The 17797-nt window shown below is 44.7% G+C and overlaps 1 protein-coding gene across 4 annotated transcripts in view; it reads left to right on the forward strand.

Annotated features, from left to right (window-relative positions):
* Positions 1 to 17461, forward strand: part of LIMS1 (LIM zinc finger domain containing 1) — a 103399-nt gene extending 85938 nt beyond the window's left edge. For all 4 annotated transcript variants that reach the window (XM_068565134.1, XM_068565135.1, XM_068565133.1 and 1 more), the window contains exons 3-10: positions 7035 to 7101; positions 7744 to 7864; positions 8228 to 8377; positions 9642 to 9792; positions 10229 to 10321; positions 11128 to 11176; positions 12299 to 12374; positions 14763 to 17461. In XM_068565134.1, the coding sequence (XP_068421235.1) occupies positions 7035 to 7101; positions 7744 to 7864; positions 8228 to 8377; positions 9642 to 9792; positions 10229 to 10321; positions 11128 to 11176; positions 12299 to 12374; positions 14763 to 14877 (822 nt within the window). In that variant the 3' untranslated portion in view covers positions 14878 to 17461. The remainder of the gene's footprint in view (positions 1 to 7034; positions 7102 to 7743; positions 7865 to 8227; positions 8378 to 9641; positions 9793 to 10228; positions 10322 to 11127; positions 11177 to 12298; positions 12375 to 14762) is intronic.
* Positions 17462 to 17797: the final 336 nt, after the last annotated feature.

Raw genomic sequence — 17797 nt, forward strand, 5'->3', positions numbered from 1 at the left:
CCGCCCTGCGGGTGCCCCCCGCCCCGCCCCAGCACAGCCCGCTTCCTCTGGCCCCACGACTCCCAGCACCTGTGTCCTAAAGGGGCTCTTGTTTGGGGGGGAAGGGGGCACCCCCTCCGTATCCAGCTCTTCTCTGTGTCTCCTCTTCTTCCCCAACACTTGTTCTCCCTGATCCTGTGGTGTCACCACGTGGCCCGCACTCGCGTGTGTTCATTCTGACCAGTCCTGGAACCCCCTTCTCACGTCTACTTTGGGGGGGCTGGTCTAGGGATGACCCTGAGCTGTGAGCGAGGACGACAGTGTGTGTGTGTGTGTGTGTGTGTGTGTGTGTGTGCGCGCGCACGCGCGTGTGTGATCACCTCCTTACGCATTTGCACGTGTCTCTCTATGTGATAATACATATACGTAGAGTTATGTGATACCCAGAGATGGCCGCTGTTTGATTTCTCCTTCTCCTTCTGCCAAGCAGATTTTAAACTTTTCTGTTTAACAGGCCATTCCTGAGGAAGGAACGGTGGTTTTTAAAGGTCATTAGTAAGTCAGCTGTTGGCCAACTCGACAGCATTTTCCCATAGAAACAGTGCCCCTGGGAGGGAAGCACCCGGCCAGCCTGCGGCGCAGCGTGTCGGGACACAACTCAGGGAACACCATGTTATTCACTCAAACGCATTTTTCCAGCTCCTGCTGTGTCCCAGAAACACATGTTCCCTACGACAGAAACCCGTGCAATTGGAACGAGAATCTCTCTTTCCGTGAAGGGCGATGGCTTTCGGGCTGGGAACGGCAGGGGACAGTGTGGGGGGCTGAGCGGAAGAGGGGACCCAGTGACGCACAGCCAGAGGGGTGGGGCTGCCCTGGGTGCCGAGGAGGGTGAGGGGAGCAGGAGGAGAGGGGGTGGGGCGGGGGCTGAGGTCTCACGAGGCTCTCCGGCCCCTAAGCCGGAGCAGGGCGGTCAGACCCAGAGCATATTTACGGGGCTCCAGGGAGCCTGCCCCTGAGCAGACATTGGTCTCCACACCCTGGAAAGCCTTTTCTTCCTTGAGGCCCAGAGAGGCTGAAATGCCCTTGCTGACAGCAGATTAGTGACACAAATGGGATTAGAACCTAGTTTGGTCCTCTAATATCCGATATGGTGTTCTTTCCCTGACATACTCTTTTCAAATCTAAGATCTTTTTATTGAAGTGAGTAATTATGACAAAGGGCTTAGGAGAGAGATTCCAGGGGAGCAAGAGAGAAGAAAGGCAGGCTCTGTTTTTCCACACATTTTTCTTATTTCCATGGCCCGCTGTTCCCTCTCTGTCGCCTTCTCTTTCCCGTGCTGTGCGTCTGCCGGCCACATCGTGCAGCAGGACCGGGTGATGAGCGCGAAGCAGGCGGCACGCGCAGTGCCCGTCGGTTAGCCGGCCCCGGCCACGCTCCAATCAGGGTCCCCGTCCTCGCACTGCTGGCCCTCTGTGCTGGATGGCGCTTTGCTGTGGGGCGTCCCGTGTGTCGTACAGTGTTAGAAACGCCCCTAGTCTCTCCCCTTACATACCCAGTTGTGACAACCGGAAGTAGCTACACGCATTGCCGGCTGTCCCCTGGGGAGCACAGCCACCCTCGGCCGAGACCCGCTGCACTAACACCTCTTCCCGTAGGTAATGAACTCCCCCGTGCTGGCAGCAGGTTGGTTCTCAATGGCTCGTTCCCCAGGCCGTGTACGCAGAGCCCTGCACAGAGCAAGACCTCCTCGTGGTCCGTCTCTAAGACTCTGACTGCAGTCAGAGTGGATTCCTGTGCCATAAAATGTACTTAGAAAGTATTTCTAGAAAGAACTCACTTAAGAAAGACCCTAAAGAAAGCATACACCTTCTTGTGTAAATTGGCACAGGGAGATAAGTACAGGCAGACCTCGGATAGTGTGGGTTTGGGTGCAGACCACCCAACAAAGCGAGTATTGCAATAAAGCGAGTCGCACGAATTTTTTGGTTTCCCAAAACATAGAAAAGTTATATTTACACTATATTGTAGTCTATTAAGTTACAGTAGCATAATGGCTAAAAAACAACATACACACCTTAATTAAAAATAATGCTGTTGGGGGCTTCCCTGGTGGCGCAGTGGTTGAGAGTCTGCCTGCCAATGCGGGGGACATGGGTTCGGGCCCTGGTCTGGGAGGATCCCGCGTGCCATGGAGCGGCTGGGCCCGTGAGCCACAACTACTGAGCCTGCGCGTCTGGAGCCTGTGCTCCGCAGCGGGGGGGGGGGGGGGGGGGGGGCGTGATAGTGAGAGGCCCGCGCACCGCGATGAAGAGTGGCCCCCGCTTGCCGCAACTAGAGAAAGCCCTTGCGCAGAAACGAAAGACCCAACGCAGCCAAAAATAAATAATAAATAAATAATTAATTTTAAAAAAAAATAATGCTGTTGGAAAAATGGTGCCAACAGGCTCGCGGGAAGCAGGGTTGCCGCAAACCTTCAGTGTGTAGAAAACACGCTATCTGCGAAGTGCAATAAAGTGAGATGTGCTTGTATGCATCCTTGGGCAGCTCATCACTCAGCTGTAGCGAAAACATCGTCGTCATTTACCAGAAGCCAAGACACACTTTCTGTGTAGTAACTAGAACCGCTCCCCACACTGAAGTTCAGTTTTCTCTTTTTGAAGATTCTACTTCTACATTTTAATTTTAAATAACTTTTAATTACTAATGATTATGAAAGTTATCCATCTTTTTTTTTTTTAATATAAATGTATTTATTTATTTTCGGCTGCGTTAGGTCTTCGTTGCTGCGCGCGGGCTTTCTCTAGTTGCAGCGAGCTGGGGCTGCTCTTCGTTGTGGTGCGCGGCCTTCTCATTGCGGTGGCTTCTCTTGTTGTGGAGCATGGGCTCTAGGCGCATGGGCTTCAGTAGTTGTGGCTCGAGGGCTCTAGAGCGCAGGCTCAGTAGTTGTGGCGCACAGGCTTAGTTGCTCCGCGGCATGTGGGATCTTCCTGGACCAGGGCTTGAACCCGTGTCCCCTGCATTGGCAGGCGGATTCTCAACCACTGCGCCACCAAGGAAGTCCCCGAAAGTTATCCATCTTTTAACTTTATCCATATCGGAAGACAGTGAAGAATAAAACACTGCGTGTGATTCGTGATCCTTACTTTGGTGTTGCGGTTAAATCTTGAGAGGGAAGCCTGTCTTCATGGGCTGTCAGTTTTGCCCATCATTCTCCAGTAACGTGGAGAAGTGTTTGTAAAACGGCCAAGTCACAGGTGGTTGATTAAATGCCATTTCCAGGGGGAAACACCCATTTGGCCCCCAGGCCCTGACACTGTGTGTGGCCATGACACCACTTCCTAAATCTCATTTTGTGACATCAGGGATTTCCTCCAAAAGGATTATCTTAATTTTTCCCCAAAGGAAATGGTTTGTGAAGTAAAGGGGAACCAACAGTTCCAGAGTGACGTGATTCCAGAAAAGTTACCGACAGGATGGAGCGGGGGAGGCCAGGCAGCCTGCCCAGCTCGGCTCAGGACACCTCACCTTTCTCTCTCCGTAGTGTGAATTCCCCCTATATGACCCCCGCCCCCCCCATCGCAAATGCATAACAGGAAAGACCCATTTGTGGTGAGTGATTTAGTGGGAAGACTTTACAAAGAGGTTACTTCCCTCGTTTCCTCTAATATGGAAGGAATCGTGATTCCTCAGGAAGCTGGACCCTGGGGGCAAGGCTGGTGGGCAGGAAACCTGGGAAGACTTCTCACATCTGCATGTGGCTGGAGGTGAGACCATCAGCACAGTTTCAAATTCTGAGCTTTCTTTAAAGCGGCAGGATTCTTCTTTTCCCCCAAAGAGAATCTTCACGGAACTCCAGACCAAACTTAGAACCATTAAAAGCAGGGCTGTTCTTGGCTAGGGTCCCCTCCCCATCCTGGCGGGTCCCAGGCTTCTTTGGCATTTTGTTAAACATTGCGAATTTGGAGCATTAGTTTTTCTTATTCTACAGGCTTGTTCTATGATAAACCAGTTCTGGGTTGTACCTAGAAAGACAGTATTCGTGGAAGTTTGATTCTTCCAACTTGATGCGTTCTGACTTTTCTTCATTTCACACCCTAGAGTTTTACTTTGGATCAGCCTCCGGCCTTTCTCCTGCGCTCAGAAATCGAGCCATAGTATGTCTGATCATTTCTACATGCTTAGAAAAGAGGCAGCTCGTTCTAGCAAAAGAAGCTCTCCCTTTGCAGAAGTCTTCATCTGGGGAGCACACCCCGGGCATGCAGGGGGGTTGCCATAGGGATGGCTTCAAGGGCCCATTTCTGGACCCTCAGATTCTGGTCTCAGGGCCTGTTCATCCTAAAATCGATTTGCCTGATGATATTTTTGTATTCACGATAGCGCTTAGTCCTCGCCCTTGACGAAAGGAAGGGATCTGAAATCTTACTCTGACGAATTGCTCTAGGACCCCCATCAGAAGAGATTTTTGGGGGGTCCCTAAACCCACAGGGCTACCCACCTTTCCCGGCCTTATGTATTCTCTTGCTAAGGATGCAGCCCAGCTGAGGAACCGTATTGGGTGTTCTGTATGCAGATAGATGGCAGGTTTGGGAATGTGGGGAGTCGTCGTGACAACTGTCTTTTAGGACTTTGCCCTAATCTCGTCCCCTAATTTCAGAAACACTCATCGTTTTTTTTTTTGTTTTTTTTTTTAAACATCTTTATTGAAGTATAATTGCCTTACAATAGTGTGTTAGCTTCTGCTTTATAACAAAGTGAATCAGTTATACATATACAATATGTTCCCATTTCTCTTCCCTCTTGCATCTCCCTCCCTCCGACCCTCCCCATCCCACCCCTCTAGGTGGTCACAAAGCACCGAGCTGATCTCCCTGTGCTATGCGGCTGCTTCCCACTAGTTATCTATTTTACATTTGGTAGTGTATATATGTCCATGACACTCTCTTACCCTGTCACATCTCACCCCACCCCCTCCCCATATCCTCAAGTCCATTCTCTAGTAGGTCTGTGTCTTTATTCCCGTCTTGCACTCATCGTTTTAAGACAGAGAGAGGCGTGGAGAGAGGCTGCGGAAGGGCGGGCGCGGTGGGAGCCGAGCAGAGCAGGCGTGACGCTCACCGGGCTCCGAGCGGGTCACGGTCCAGCCGGGCTGCGTCCACGGCAGCGTCCTTAAGCCCCACCGTGTCCTGCCCACCTGAATCACAGCTTTAAAGACTTATTCCAGCCACAACCGGCCCTAAGCTTTTCAGTCTTCTACTAACAAATACAACATATATGCCAACTGCTGGCCTCCTTTTGCTTTGTTTTTTTAAGCAATATGCGTCTTTCTCTGTTCATTAAATGCAGAGTCATTGCTGATCATTTATTTTTCTCCTTACACTTGATTTTAATGGGTCTCAAAAGTCTGTGACAGATCTTTGGTCGAGTTATTTCCATCGAAAATACTGATTTTAAAAACTGATAAATTAAAACTGCCACTCGCGTGCGCAGTGGCACTCTGCTTCCGAAGGCTTTACGACGCCTTGTTACCATTACCCAGCCTTTCACTAGTAAACTTAAGTGGCAAATTGAGACAGTTTGAGTCTCCTTCCTCCACTGAACAAGACGGGGTGGCAGGTAAAAAGTTGATCATTTCTAACTACAGTTATTTCTGCATTTTTATATTATGTTTCTTTAAAAAATTACTGCTAAAAGCTCAATATCAGATTTCTATGAATGTACACAGTATACACTCAGTAAAGGAACATATCTCACTTATAAATAACTTCTGCTTTGGGCCACACGTTACAATGCATTGTGACGGAATATTGAGGAATAGTGTATTGAGTTAATATCTTCTGTTTGTAACTTTAAAAAATAGACTCATTAAATGTATCAGAGCTCATTCACTTGAGTTTAAAAATGAAGTAAGACTTTTTCTGGCACAAGATAAATCTGCTTTGCCCGGAATGCCAGTTAAGCTGTAGGGGATATGGTCAATAAATTGAATGAGCTAAATCTGCAGCTAATTTCCATAATTGAGGAGATTGAGTTGACAACTGGAACATCATTAAGCATGGATTTTGATAATTAAACAATATGTGATTTTGACAAATAACTTGTAAGGAGCTCAGAGATTCAAAGGGATGCGTTATATAATTCCCACAACTTATTTACGTGAAAAGGGTACAAGCAACCCCCAAAATAGAAAATAAATCTAGAATTAATGTTGAACCCTGAGTCTCCCAGGAGTCAGTCATCTTTATCCATGGAAGCATGAAATAATGGTGAGGGTAAAGAGTGGCCCTGCTCATCTCATTAGGGTTTGCTTCTCATGTAAATAATTAGTGAATAAAATGTAACATTCGTAACATACCTATGTTTTCATCATTTGTATACCAACAATCATTGTAATGATAACTTAATCCAGAAGAAAAAGAATGTTAACCCTTAGGGCCTTATGGATTTGGAAAGTAAAACAAATTTTAAAGTTTCACAATACATTTTAATTGCAGAGAAATATGGTAGGATGATCAGTTAAAGACCTTAGTGGAAAAAGTGTTGTTGTAGCATAAAACTTTTGGGGGGAAATGAAAGGAAAACAGTTCAAGGAGAGAAATGAAGGATACATTTTCCACCTATAGGAAAAGAATATTTTTTAAAACGGGTTTTGGCCCCATTTAAAAATGTTTACATTTTTAAAAAATATGCTAGCACATTTACTGTTCGTAAGTACGTATTTTCAACGTGGGGGGAGGTTTGTACGTCTGTGCACATTTTCCGGGGGGGGGGGGGTCTGTGGCTCTCGTCCGATCCCCCGGGGTGGAGCCAGTGTGGAGGAGCTCACCCTTCTCTGGGGGCGGAGGATCAGTTCTGGCCTCAGCGGGTCTTTCCTGTGCCCACACTAGGTGCCGGGAAGGTACCGAAGTGTGTCCGCCTTTACGGATCTCAGGAGGATTACAGATTCTGGGCAGAACTTTAGTCCAGAAACCTCTTTCCTCCAGTCTCCGCAGAAAAATTCCATTCATCCCGGGATTGTTTCCTATTTACGAGCCGGCGGTACTTTCTGTTTCAGTTTGAAGGAAGGAAGTACTGTGAACATGACTTTCAGATGCTCTTTGCTCCGTGCTGTCACCAGTGTGGTAAGTTTCACTGCCGAATGCAGGGTGAAAAGTAAGTTTCCTTCAGAACGACTTCATAGCACGTGCTCATAGGAAGGAAAGCGTGCAGGTGCTTTGTCAGCCCTCTTCCCGTCAGTAATGTTAATGACGCTTCTCAGGGCCTGTAGGGTGAAGGTAACCCCAGGACTCACCGGACTTCTGTTCGATGCCCCATAAGATTCCTTTCTCCCCTGTCAGTGCAGCCCGGGCGGCCTCAGCGGGGACCTTGAGACGCGCAGGGGTGGCCTGCGTGTCACACGGCAGGAGAGACTGGGGACACCGAGTAGCATGCTGACAAGGTTGAATGAAGGAAGAAATTAAGTATGTGGTACAAGAAAACGTGCGGTGGATTTCTGTTTTCTGTGTCCATGACCAGAAAAAACCAAAAAGACCTTCGGGAGAGGGAGAGCCCAGTACCTCCTCTGGAAAAGCAGATTCAGAGATGTGATAGACAGCCTGAAAGTGTGGCGGCTACAGAACCCAAAACAAGGACTCAGATGACACGGAAGCACTTTTCTAGTAGCGCTTCGTGCGGGTGCCGCACACGTGGGGAAAGGGGCAGGTGTTTTGCCGGCGGCTGAGGGCGGGGACGCCGCGCTGCAGCCCGTGCGCTCCTCTCCGCAGGGGAATTCATCATCGGCCGAGTGATCAAAGCCATGAACAACAGCTGGCACCCCGAGTGTTTCCGCTGTGACCTCTGCCAGGGGGTCCTGGCAGACATCGGGTTTGTCAAGAGCGCCGGGAGGTAGGAGCAGGCCACCCTGTCACCTGTCGGGCACGGGTGGGCAGAGTGGCGCTCCGCGGTCGCGCGTGCTCCCTGGGGCCTCGGACACGGAGTTGGGGCGTGGGGCCCGGTGTCTGCGGGAGAGGCTACCGCAGGGAGTTTCTCAGCCATCAGTCTGGTCCTCTGGGAGGGATAAATAACTTCCCGTGTGAAAAGTCGGGGCTCGGTTCTGCTCTTTTAAGCCCAGCGGTGATGTTTAAAGAAATGGTTTCTTTAATTTCTTTTCATAGATATGGGAATCTTTTTTTTTTTTTTTTAATTATTAGGAAGAACCTTAGATTTTAAATTTAAGTTTCTAAAACAGTTTTGGCTCTGTCTGTTTAGACATCTGTGTCGCCCCTGCCATAACCGAGAGAAAGCCCGAGGCCTTGGGAAATACATCTGCCAGAAGTGTCATGCCATCATTGACGAGCAGCCTCTGATATTCAAGAACGACCCCTACCATCCAGACCACTTCAACTGTGCCAACTGCGGGTATTGCAGTGTCTTCCTTTTCGTTGTACAAATAGAGGGAGCCGGTGATCACACTTACCTGTAGTCTTTCTGTTACTCTGGCACCCAAATCGGTTTCCTTCAACTTTTAATCTGGAAAACGTTAAACCTGTGGAAGAGTCAAGAGAATAATACATACAGAACCGCCGTACCCTTCATTCAGTTTCACCAGGCAACATGTTGCCACATTTGTGTGTGTGCGTGTACACGTGAATGTATACACATACCTTTAACTAGTCAGCTCATATTAAAATACCCCTAATGATTCCCACAACTGTTTTTCATCACTGTGTTCTTCCAGTACAGGATCCCCCCAGAAACAAAAAACTTAAAAAGGTCTTATCTTCATACGTCCATAACAATGTGTGACAGTTAGAGTGTTTTCTTAAATTACGTTTGTTACTTTTGCTGTATTTACACCTAAAGGGAATTTTTTTTTTTTCCTCAAAAGCTCATGATAAATTGTTAGGCTGTGAGCTTCGGAATCTGCCATCTAATATAAGAACTTAATGGAAAAGATACTTTACTGTAGTCAGCATGACCATCCGTGCTAAGTTACGGTAGGGAGTGGAGAGGCTGGAGTGGTGAAGGCTGACAAACAGCTTCTTTTGGGAGTTCAGTTTCTACCTTATCTCGTCCTCTTGCCTGTCCTCCCTCGGTTCATTTTTCATGAGCACTTCTAAAGAATCTTTTAAAACCGATGAAATTCATCTTGCTTTGGGGCCATCTCTGTTTATGGACTCAGGAGACTGAAAATAGTAGTGAACTTAAGCATTTGGAGGAGGAACGGTCTGAGCATCTCGTCTGTGTATTTTCTATTAACCTAAAACTATTCTTAGCAGCTTGCTAGTGAGTGTCAGTAAGCGGAACTAGTCTCCAAACTCCTCGGTTATTTTGGGAAGATAATATCGGCGGGTCTGTCCTCACGACTGGGATCCTCCTCCCCAGCTTTTTAAGGAAGACGAGGGACTCTAAAGTGACAGCAGACAGGGGACGGTAGCTGTGGCCGGCGTGGTGGTGTGTGTCCGGCCTATCAACACTGCATGATGTTGATGTTTGGATACGAATATGAAGCCTGTTCAAGCCTCTTGATCAGACTACTCTGACCACCTCCAAGGGGGAGAAAAGGAGCTACAGGGGTTGTTGCGGGTTCTCTTCGGAAACCTTCTCGGAGGCACATGGGCTGCACCGGTTGCCTGCCTGCCTTGCGGTGGCGCTGCTCAGCTGGTCCCTTTCTCGTGGGCAGGAAGGAGCTGACCGCCGACGCCCGGGAGCTGAAGGGGGAGCTGTACTGCTTGCCGTGCCACGACAAGATGGGGGTCCCCATCTGTGGCGCCTGCCGCCGGCCCATCGAAGGGCGCGTGGTGAACGCCATGGGCAAGCAGTGGCACGTGGAGGTGAGTTCCCTGCGGAGGGGTGACCGGGGCCCTCGCACGCCCGAGGCTCAGGTGTGCTGGCAAGGCTGGGAGATGCTGAGGGGCACACGTGGACCTCGTGGAAGACTAAGAACATAGACTCTACACGGCTCCGTGACCTCCATGTGACGAGGCAAGCAGTGCTCTTGGTTCCTAGATCCTTGAGGCAGGAGGTGGCCTGGTCCAGCCCAGAGATGTGTCCCCACGTTCACCTCTGTCCTCACTCTGTGCTGTCGAGTCAAGGCCTCCGGACGCCTGGACGAAGGCTGGATGCCCCACAGGGTCACCTGTGGCCCAAATGACATAAGCACCCCAGGCTGTCATGGATCTCCTCTGAGCTACTTCAGCTTTGGGGTTTTGCTTCACTGTGTAAATAAAACATGGCAATCCAAGTAAGACCTAACGCAATTTCTTTCAGCATTTTGTTTGTGCCAAGTGTGAGAAACCGTTTCTCGGACATCGCCATTACGAGAGGAAGGGCCTGGCGTACTGTGAAACCCACTACAACCAGGTAGGGATGGGGCTCGTGGAATACTACACACACTTGTATGAACTTGAGCTTCTCAATGCTTAAGTACAAGGAGAGCTCTGGGAGAACGTACGTTGGGCTATAGCGATTGCTTTTTAACGTTTTATTTGGAAAATCATTTCAGGCTCACAGAAAGGTTGTAAAATAAAAAATACAAAGAAAATACCTACCTGTTTTACTCAGGTTTACTACCTGCTTCATCATGTGTGTGTCCTGCCCTCTCTATGAAGATGACACTTACATAAATGCACATTTCATTATATACAAGTTTATGTACACATATAAACACACGCGTATTTTTTCTGAAGCATTTGATGATGAGTTCCCCATGGTCCTTTACCCCTAAATACTTCAGTGTACATTTCCCAAGAATACGGGAATCTCTTATGTAACCATGGTTATCTGTATTGATTACTTCAGTCTGTCCATTCCAGTTCTGTCACTTGACCCAATCAAGTCCCTCTGGCCTTTTTTCCACTCCAGCACCGGACCCAGTGTGGGGTTTTCATGCTCCTTCAGCTTCCTGAAATCCAGAACATTTCCAGAGCCTTTGTTTGTTTTTGATCGTGATGAAGAGTAAATTCTTTTCATTGTAGGAAGTAAAAACTAGTCAGTGAACTTTTACTGATTCTCTCTCCAGTAATGGCAAATTCTGGGTTTAGGTAGCCAGCTATTTGTTTTTAAGTTGTACAAAGAACTGAAATTATTTATATTAAGTGTTTGGTGTTCTGATGCTTAGTTGTAACACGTCTTTACTTTTTTTTTTTTTTCTTTTTTTTCATTTTCAGCTATTTGGTGATGTTTGTTTCCACTGCAACCGTGTTATAGAAGGTGATGGTAAGTACCTGCAGGGATTTTAACCTGTAGGGCACCGTTTTGACACAAAAACCCTTGGGTCATGTGAAGATTGAAAAAGGTTGTTTGCAATGTGATGGTTATCCGTTACTTTTCCTCTTTCTTTGCGTACTTGCCAAGTATTCTCTAGCAGGGCGATGCTAACTCCTCAGCGGTGGGCTTGTGGCTCGTTTGTGGTGATACTTTAGGCCAGTGCCGTAGGGTCGTTACCATAGCAGCGGCTGACCTAGGGTCGTTACCATAGGAGCGGCTGACCCCAGGGCCTCTTCTCCTTCCAGTTCCTCCTTCCGGAAGCTGCAGGGCGTGTTTCTTGGGAGCACTTAGGAAGGGTCCCCTGCACCCTGGCAGTTCTCTCTAGGTGTTTCCAGGGCCCGTCCCCTCGCCCCTGATTGATGGGGACGGGAAGGAAGCAGCTGTATTTGCCAACAGGCGCAGCAAGTTCTGCCAGAAGTTTCCTGGCAAAGTTGCAAACATTCCTGCTTCAGCCTCTGAGCAGAGAGCCTAACTCGGCAAACGCTTTCTGAAACACTGCCCGTGTGCCCTTCACGAAGGGGTGGGTTCAGGAAAGTGATCTCTAGTGCCTTTGGGAATAAATCTTACCCCCGCCCACGGGAGGCAGCTGCCGGAGGGAAGCTCTTGCCTTCGTGTCGGCTTGGCAGACAGGCTCCTGCAGGCCGGTGAGTTAGCGTCTGGACTTTGTTTTAATTACCTGCCGTGCTAGGAAAGCCGGGCCGCGCCGTCCGTCACAGCTTGGCGGTTGGGGGCGGGGCTGGGGGGTGTCGGCGTGAAGACCTGGTACCTGCCGTTCGGATGCCTCACGGGAGAAGAAAACATGAACCACCAACACGGGTTGAAAAGGCAACGGTGATCTTCCCTAAGGGGAAGCCTACAGTCGTGGCAGACAAATGCAGAGCTGGGGTTGTGTGCTCTAACAACGTGATGAGATAAATTAATAAATAACGTCGACCGATCCTGTGAACGTCAGTTAACGGCACGAGATTTTCAGTGCCGTGTGTGGCTCTTCGGTGAGAAAAGCCCTCGAGGAGGGCACCCAGCCCGGGACGGGCGGGTGCGCTGAGTGACGGCCCCCCTCCTGTCCCCTAGTGGTCTCCGCGCTCAACAAGGCCTGGTGCGTGCACTGCTTCGCCTGTTCCACCTGCAGCGCCAAGTTAACGCTCAAGTAAGTCCGCCCTCGGCTCCCGCGAGCGCCGCCACCAACACTTAGGGGGCGTTGTAAAAACATTCGCAGAGTTTAAAAAGAAATGATCTGATGCCTTATTTCTTCTCTCTGTTCAGGCCTTCTAAGAGCAAAGGTTCTTCCTTTAATTGTTCCCTGTTTTCTCCTGTTCCTTCTCTGTCCTGCGCAAAGGGATAAGTTTGTTGAAATTGATCTAAAACCAGTCTGCAAACACTGTTATGAGAAAATGCCAGAAGAATTTAAGAGGCGACTTGCCAGACGGGAGAGAGAAGCAAAGGATAAGGACAAGCAGAAAAAGAAAAAGCCAGTCTGTTTGTAAACTTTTCTATCCCTCTGTCATCATTTTCACTGCTTTCTCCTTTGGTTAGTCCTTTAGAATATGTTTTCATTCGTTTTTGTCTCTTGCTTTTTTCGTTACTTTCGGGCATGTATCTGTAGCCAGGAGAGATTGAAATAGAAGCGTTTGTCCCATGTAGAGCTGGTCCTTTTGCCTAATTATTAAAGTTACACACCTTGAGAAGGGTTCACACTTAACACTGGCTTGCACTTCACTTTCGTCCCTGAACCTGTAGACTCTCAGCTCGTTTTTTTAATCACAATATGGTATAGATTTCTTTTTTCTTTTTCCAATGGATTCAAAGGGAAGAATTCTAATCTCCTAATAGATACTGGAAAAGTTTCAAAGTATTCTTGTCTGATAATTGCAGCTTTTAAAATCCTGGTTTTTGGTCTCTTTGCCTAAAATAATATAATTTGATCAATTCCAGTGTTGCATGTTCTAAGTTCTATATTAAACTGAATCCTCTCAGCGTGTTTCCTGTCTAAGCAGAGACCCTCTAAGGTACATAATAAGATACGGCATCTCTGGTGTGTGTATTTGTGCTTTCATTTGCTGCCCACATGCTACTGATTATGAACTCATTTTCTTGATGTTTTCAAACTCAATTGTATTCCTGATTTTTATGGGAAATATTTCAATCTTTGAAATTCTCTTGAACTGCTAGCATGATTGTCCCAGTTCCTTCATAGTACCATTGTGTTCTGAGCTCTAAGAGTTTTTTTATTGTTTAAAATTAAAGAGGAATTAAAATTCAGATATAAGATTAAAACAACGTAAGGTTTGTTTAGCAGTATCTCTGGGAGCAGGGATAATTTATTTCTGTCATCAAAAACATGGCGGTTTTAATAGCTTTTGTTCTAAGAAGACTTTGGGAGAACTTTTAACTCAATGGTACTATTTAAATCAAATTGCCAGTTGAAATGTAACACCATTTGAATAACTGTCAGCATTAGGCTCTCTGAAAAACAGTAGAAAATAATTCCCACGTGGTGCTTTAAAATAAAAGATTTTTCACTTTAAATGTGTGGTCAGGAATCAACTTTGTCATTAATGTTGTTCTTTAAAATTGTATCAGCAGATATAATAATTTGTCACAGCTGACAGTATATCACTGGACCTGTCCCACAAATGCTTCCTAAACGTAATTTCACAGAAAATGAGCAAGTTGTAAAGTTCTGCACTTGCTCCATTCACAATTAAGGACCCATGATTTCAACGGTGATAAGCCCTGATAACTGTCAGCTAGAGATGCATCACCCATAGCTAGGAGGCCGTCTCAACACCTGTCCACAATTGTTTTACAAGTGAACTGAGAGTGTGTATTGCCCTGGCTTTTTAAAAAGAGTTGAGTTCTCCGTATATACGCCATTCACAGATGTGACCACAGGCCACAGGTCACAGATGTGACCACCTGGTCCACTTGTGCTCTTGAAGAGTGATTTAAAGCTTTCTGTCAGACAGCCAACCAAAATAACCTATATATTATGTTCGATTTTTTTCAAGATGCTTGTTGTTGTTGTGGGGATGGGAGGCCAGGGAAGATGAAACCTCACAGCTACATGATATAAAATACTAAGTAAGATGATTTTGCCTTCAATAAAGAGAGGATCATTCAAATTACAGAAATACCGTTCTTTGCTTTGAATGACTGTTCTTTAAAAGTGCTCTCATGGTACTTCAAAATGGGATTGACTTTAATTATCTGAATTTTATTTACATTATATTCCCTGTGTACTTAGCACAGACTAAAATGTATCAATAATATCCATTCTGTATTACACAGATAGATGGACAAGATCCATTTACAAGGGCAACTTTCTTCAAATGATATTGTGAATTTTTTATGTTTACCATAATGATTAGAATTGAGATTAGAATTAAAGTGTTTTGCTAATACGAATATAGATGTTATATGCATAGTGTCTTCATTTACTTCAGTAAAATTACTGCACATTATTTGTCTGTCTATATACAAATGTTGACTACATTTCCACTAATTTCTTTTTTATTATTATTATTGTTATCTTTAGGAATAAGTTTGTGGAGTTTGACATGAAGCCAGTCTGTAAGAAGTGCTATGAGAAATTTCCATTGGAGCTGAAAAAAAGACTTAAGAAGCTAGCTGAGACCTTAGGAAGGAAATAACTTCATTTTATTTTTTCTCTTCTATGCAAAGATAAGAGATTACAACATTGCTTGACCTGATACACCCTTACTTAAAGCTGCATCGCAAAATAGTTGAGAGTGAAGAGGACCTATTGAATGGTTTTCTTCATCTCCTTTTTCTCATTAAAAAAAGTTTGTGTAATCATATTTAAAACATGGATGAGATCAAAATTTGCCTTTGTTGGTAACCCTTATCAATTTGAAATGTCAACTGTACTTAATAGCAAAAGAAACATGGTTAAATGTTAAATTTTAATTGAGGTCCAAAAAGTTAAATATAACTTTTAAAAATGAAAGTAAGCAGTCAGCTTTTACATGACTCAGATAAAAAATATAAACACTATTTAACTTTGTACTCAAAAGCAAATTAATTGCAACTGCAGTTTGGGAGGATATAAGAAAGAAAAACAACCAATCAAGAAAAACAGACCTTACAGAATCTTAGCACATTTATCAAACTAGTGGCTGTAAAATGAATATACACATTACTAAGATAAGAAACAAGTATATTCAGAACTACTTGATTTGGGGATTTTTGTTGTTATGGTTAAATGCCATAATTACTATGCTTAGTTTTATATTTTATTCTCCTTGTGAACTTCTTCATACAATAATTACTTAACATAGCAGTTAGTTAGCTGATAGTATTCCTTTCTAAATTTTGTGCAAAAAAATTTATACTAGGTATTTGAAAATACAGTATACTTTACAATATTGGGAAAATGAAGTATTTTTTAATGTATTACAGCAATTATGCTTCTAAGGTTAAGGTCAAAGATGTAGTCTTAGAATAGGACATGAAATTAAATGTTATGTAGTTTGGAATGTATCACTTCAAAAAAAAGTCAATGTATATGTATTGCTCATATTGCCTTTATAACCATGCTAATATCTATGCTTTATACATAAATGAACTTGCCTTGCCTTAGAAAAATACATACATTAATCAGGAATTCTAGCTGTTTCAGACCTTACGAACTAAAAACAAGTGCATTGACTGAGATTTGTAAACTCAAATTCATTTACCACAGCTATGATTATATGTTAAAATTTTTTTCACTTTTTGGGGAAACACATTGAAACTAATTTCTGTAATCTTACTAGAAGAGAATGATGTTGATGTGTGTTTCAAATTTTTCATTACAAATCTCATAATTAGATTTTATTTACTATAAGTAGGAGGTATAAGTGACACTTTTAAATTGGAAGAGGAATGTTCAAGTATCAATTTTAGGTCAAAAGTAGTGAATTATTTTACTTTGTAAAAAGTTTTATCCTGAAGTTTCTGGACCAGTCTTTCCTGATAAACCTGTCTGCAAAGCAAATTTTGTGAACATTTTTTAAATGTTGCTGCTGCTATGTTATCACGTAAAAGAAAGTTGCCAAGATGGACTTAGGGGAAAATTATTGGTTTTTCCAAAAATTGCTGAAATATTGTTTTACCATTAAAAAAAAAATCTCAGGATGCTACCAGTCTGCCATTAAAATATTTGTATGCATGTATTTTTTAAACATTTGTACATGCACTTTACAGAGTAAACTGTATGTCAGTCTTCAGTTAATTTATAACCAATTGCTTTATTTTTTAGTGTTCTTTTAGAGTTCAAAGAATTATCAGTGATTGAAGATAATCAATATATAGTTTAGGACTGTGCTTAGAAGTCTGAAACTGTCTTTGCATTTGACAGCAAGAATCAAAATCCCTTCAGCGTGCCTTTGTCAGCTAATATATGACCAGCAACAAAAATCTTCAAAGTATTTATTAAATACTGTACTGTGGATACAGGCAGAATAGTGCAGGGTTTTCAGTCTGGGGTCTTGAGGCTAAATTCCTAAATGCTCTCACACCAGAAATTCGGAGCAGAGGCGCCCATTTGCCTGTGTTCCTAATCACTGGGAAGAGGCATGGGCTCAACTGCTGCCAGGTTTACGTCTCTCCTGCAGCCAGAGGCGCCACTGCTCACCCCTCTCATAAAATACGAGTTCGTATTTCCTGCAAGTCTGCCCCGTTGAGCCTCCAAGGCTGTGGGGTGTTTTATCCAGACACACACCTCCTCCGCTTTAGGGGACACAGAGCCCTCACTTGTGGGGGGAGGAAGGGCCGAACAGTTGTCAGTGGACGAGAGGACGGAATTGCTTCCTTCACGGTGTTTTGCACGGCTTCCTCTGGCCGGAGAGAAACTCAGGCTAGTGAGCAAATCTTGGCTTAAAATCCTACAAGGCAGTTTGAAATAATTCACTGTTTACCACTTCTAGGTGGTCTTTTTCTTATCAAGCCTAAGATAATTGGGAAAACGTTTGGGTACGAGTCAAACGTTCTTTGGATCATGTTCAAAGCCTTATTAACATTGTAACTGATGGTAGATCATTTTGCCTCATTTATTTGCCAAAATAGCAATTTCTAAATTAAGGAAATTTTGAGGTCAGCTTACAGCATTGTTACTGTATTTCATTTTAGATTGTAAGCTCAGTGGCAGGGACACTATGTCAATAATTGTGTTTTTACATAGCAACCCGTGCAGTATACTCTTGGTGCTTAATAAATGTTCATAATTGTTAAAAATACTGTTCCGTTTTGCTTAACTTGAATGGCTTTGAGACATGGAACCATGAGAATATAGGACTAGTGCTTAAGAAAGTTGTTTTGGAAACAACCTAAGCATCCATTGACGGATGAATGAATGAAAAAATGTGGTCTATATAACAATGGAATATTATTCAGCCAGAGATAAGAAGGGAATCTTTCTGTTTATGACAACGTGGATAGGACACTATGCTAAGTGAAATAAGTCAGAGAAAGACAAATACTGTATGATCTCACTTATATGTGGAATCATTAAAAAAAAACTCCAATAATCATAAAGCAAGAATCATAAAAAAAAACAAGAACAGACTGGTG

This window comes from Eschrichtius robustus, chromosome 15 (assembly GCF_028021215.1).
Source record: "Eschrichtius robustus isolate mEscRob2 chromosome 15, mEscRob2.pri, whole genome shotgun sequence".
Taxonomy (NCBI): Eukaryota; Metazoa; Chordata; class Mammalia; order Artiodactyla; family Eschrichtiidae; genus Eschrichtius; species Eschrichtius robustus.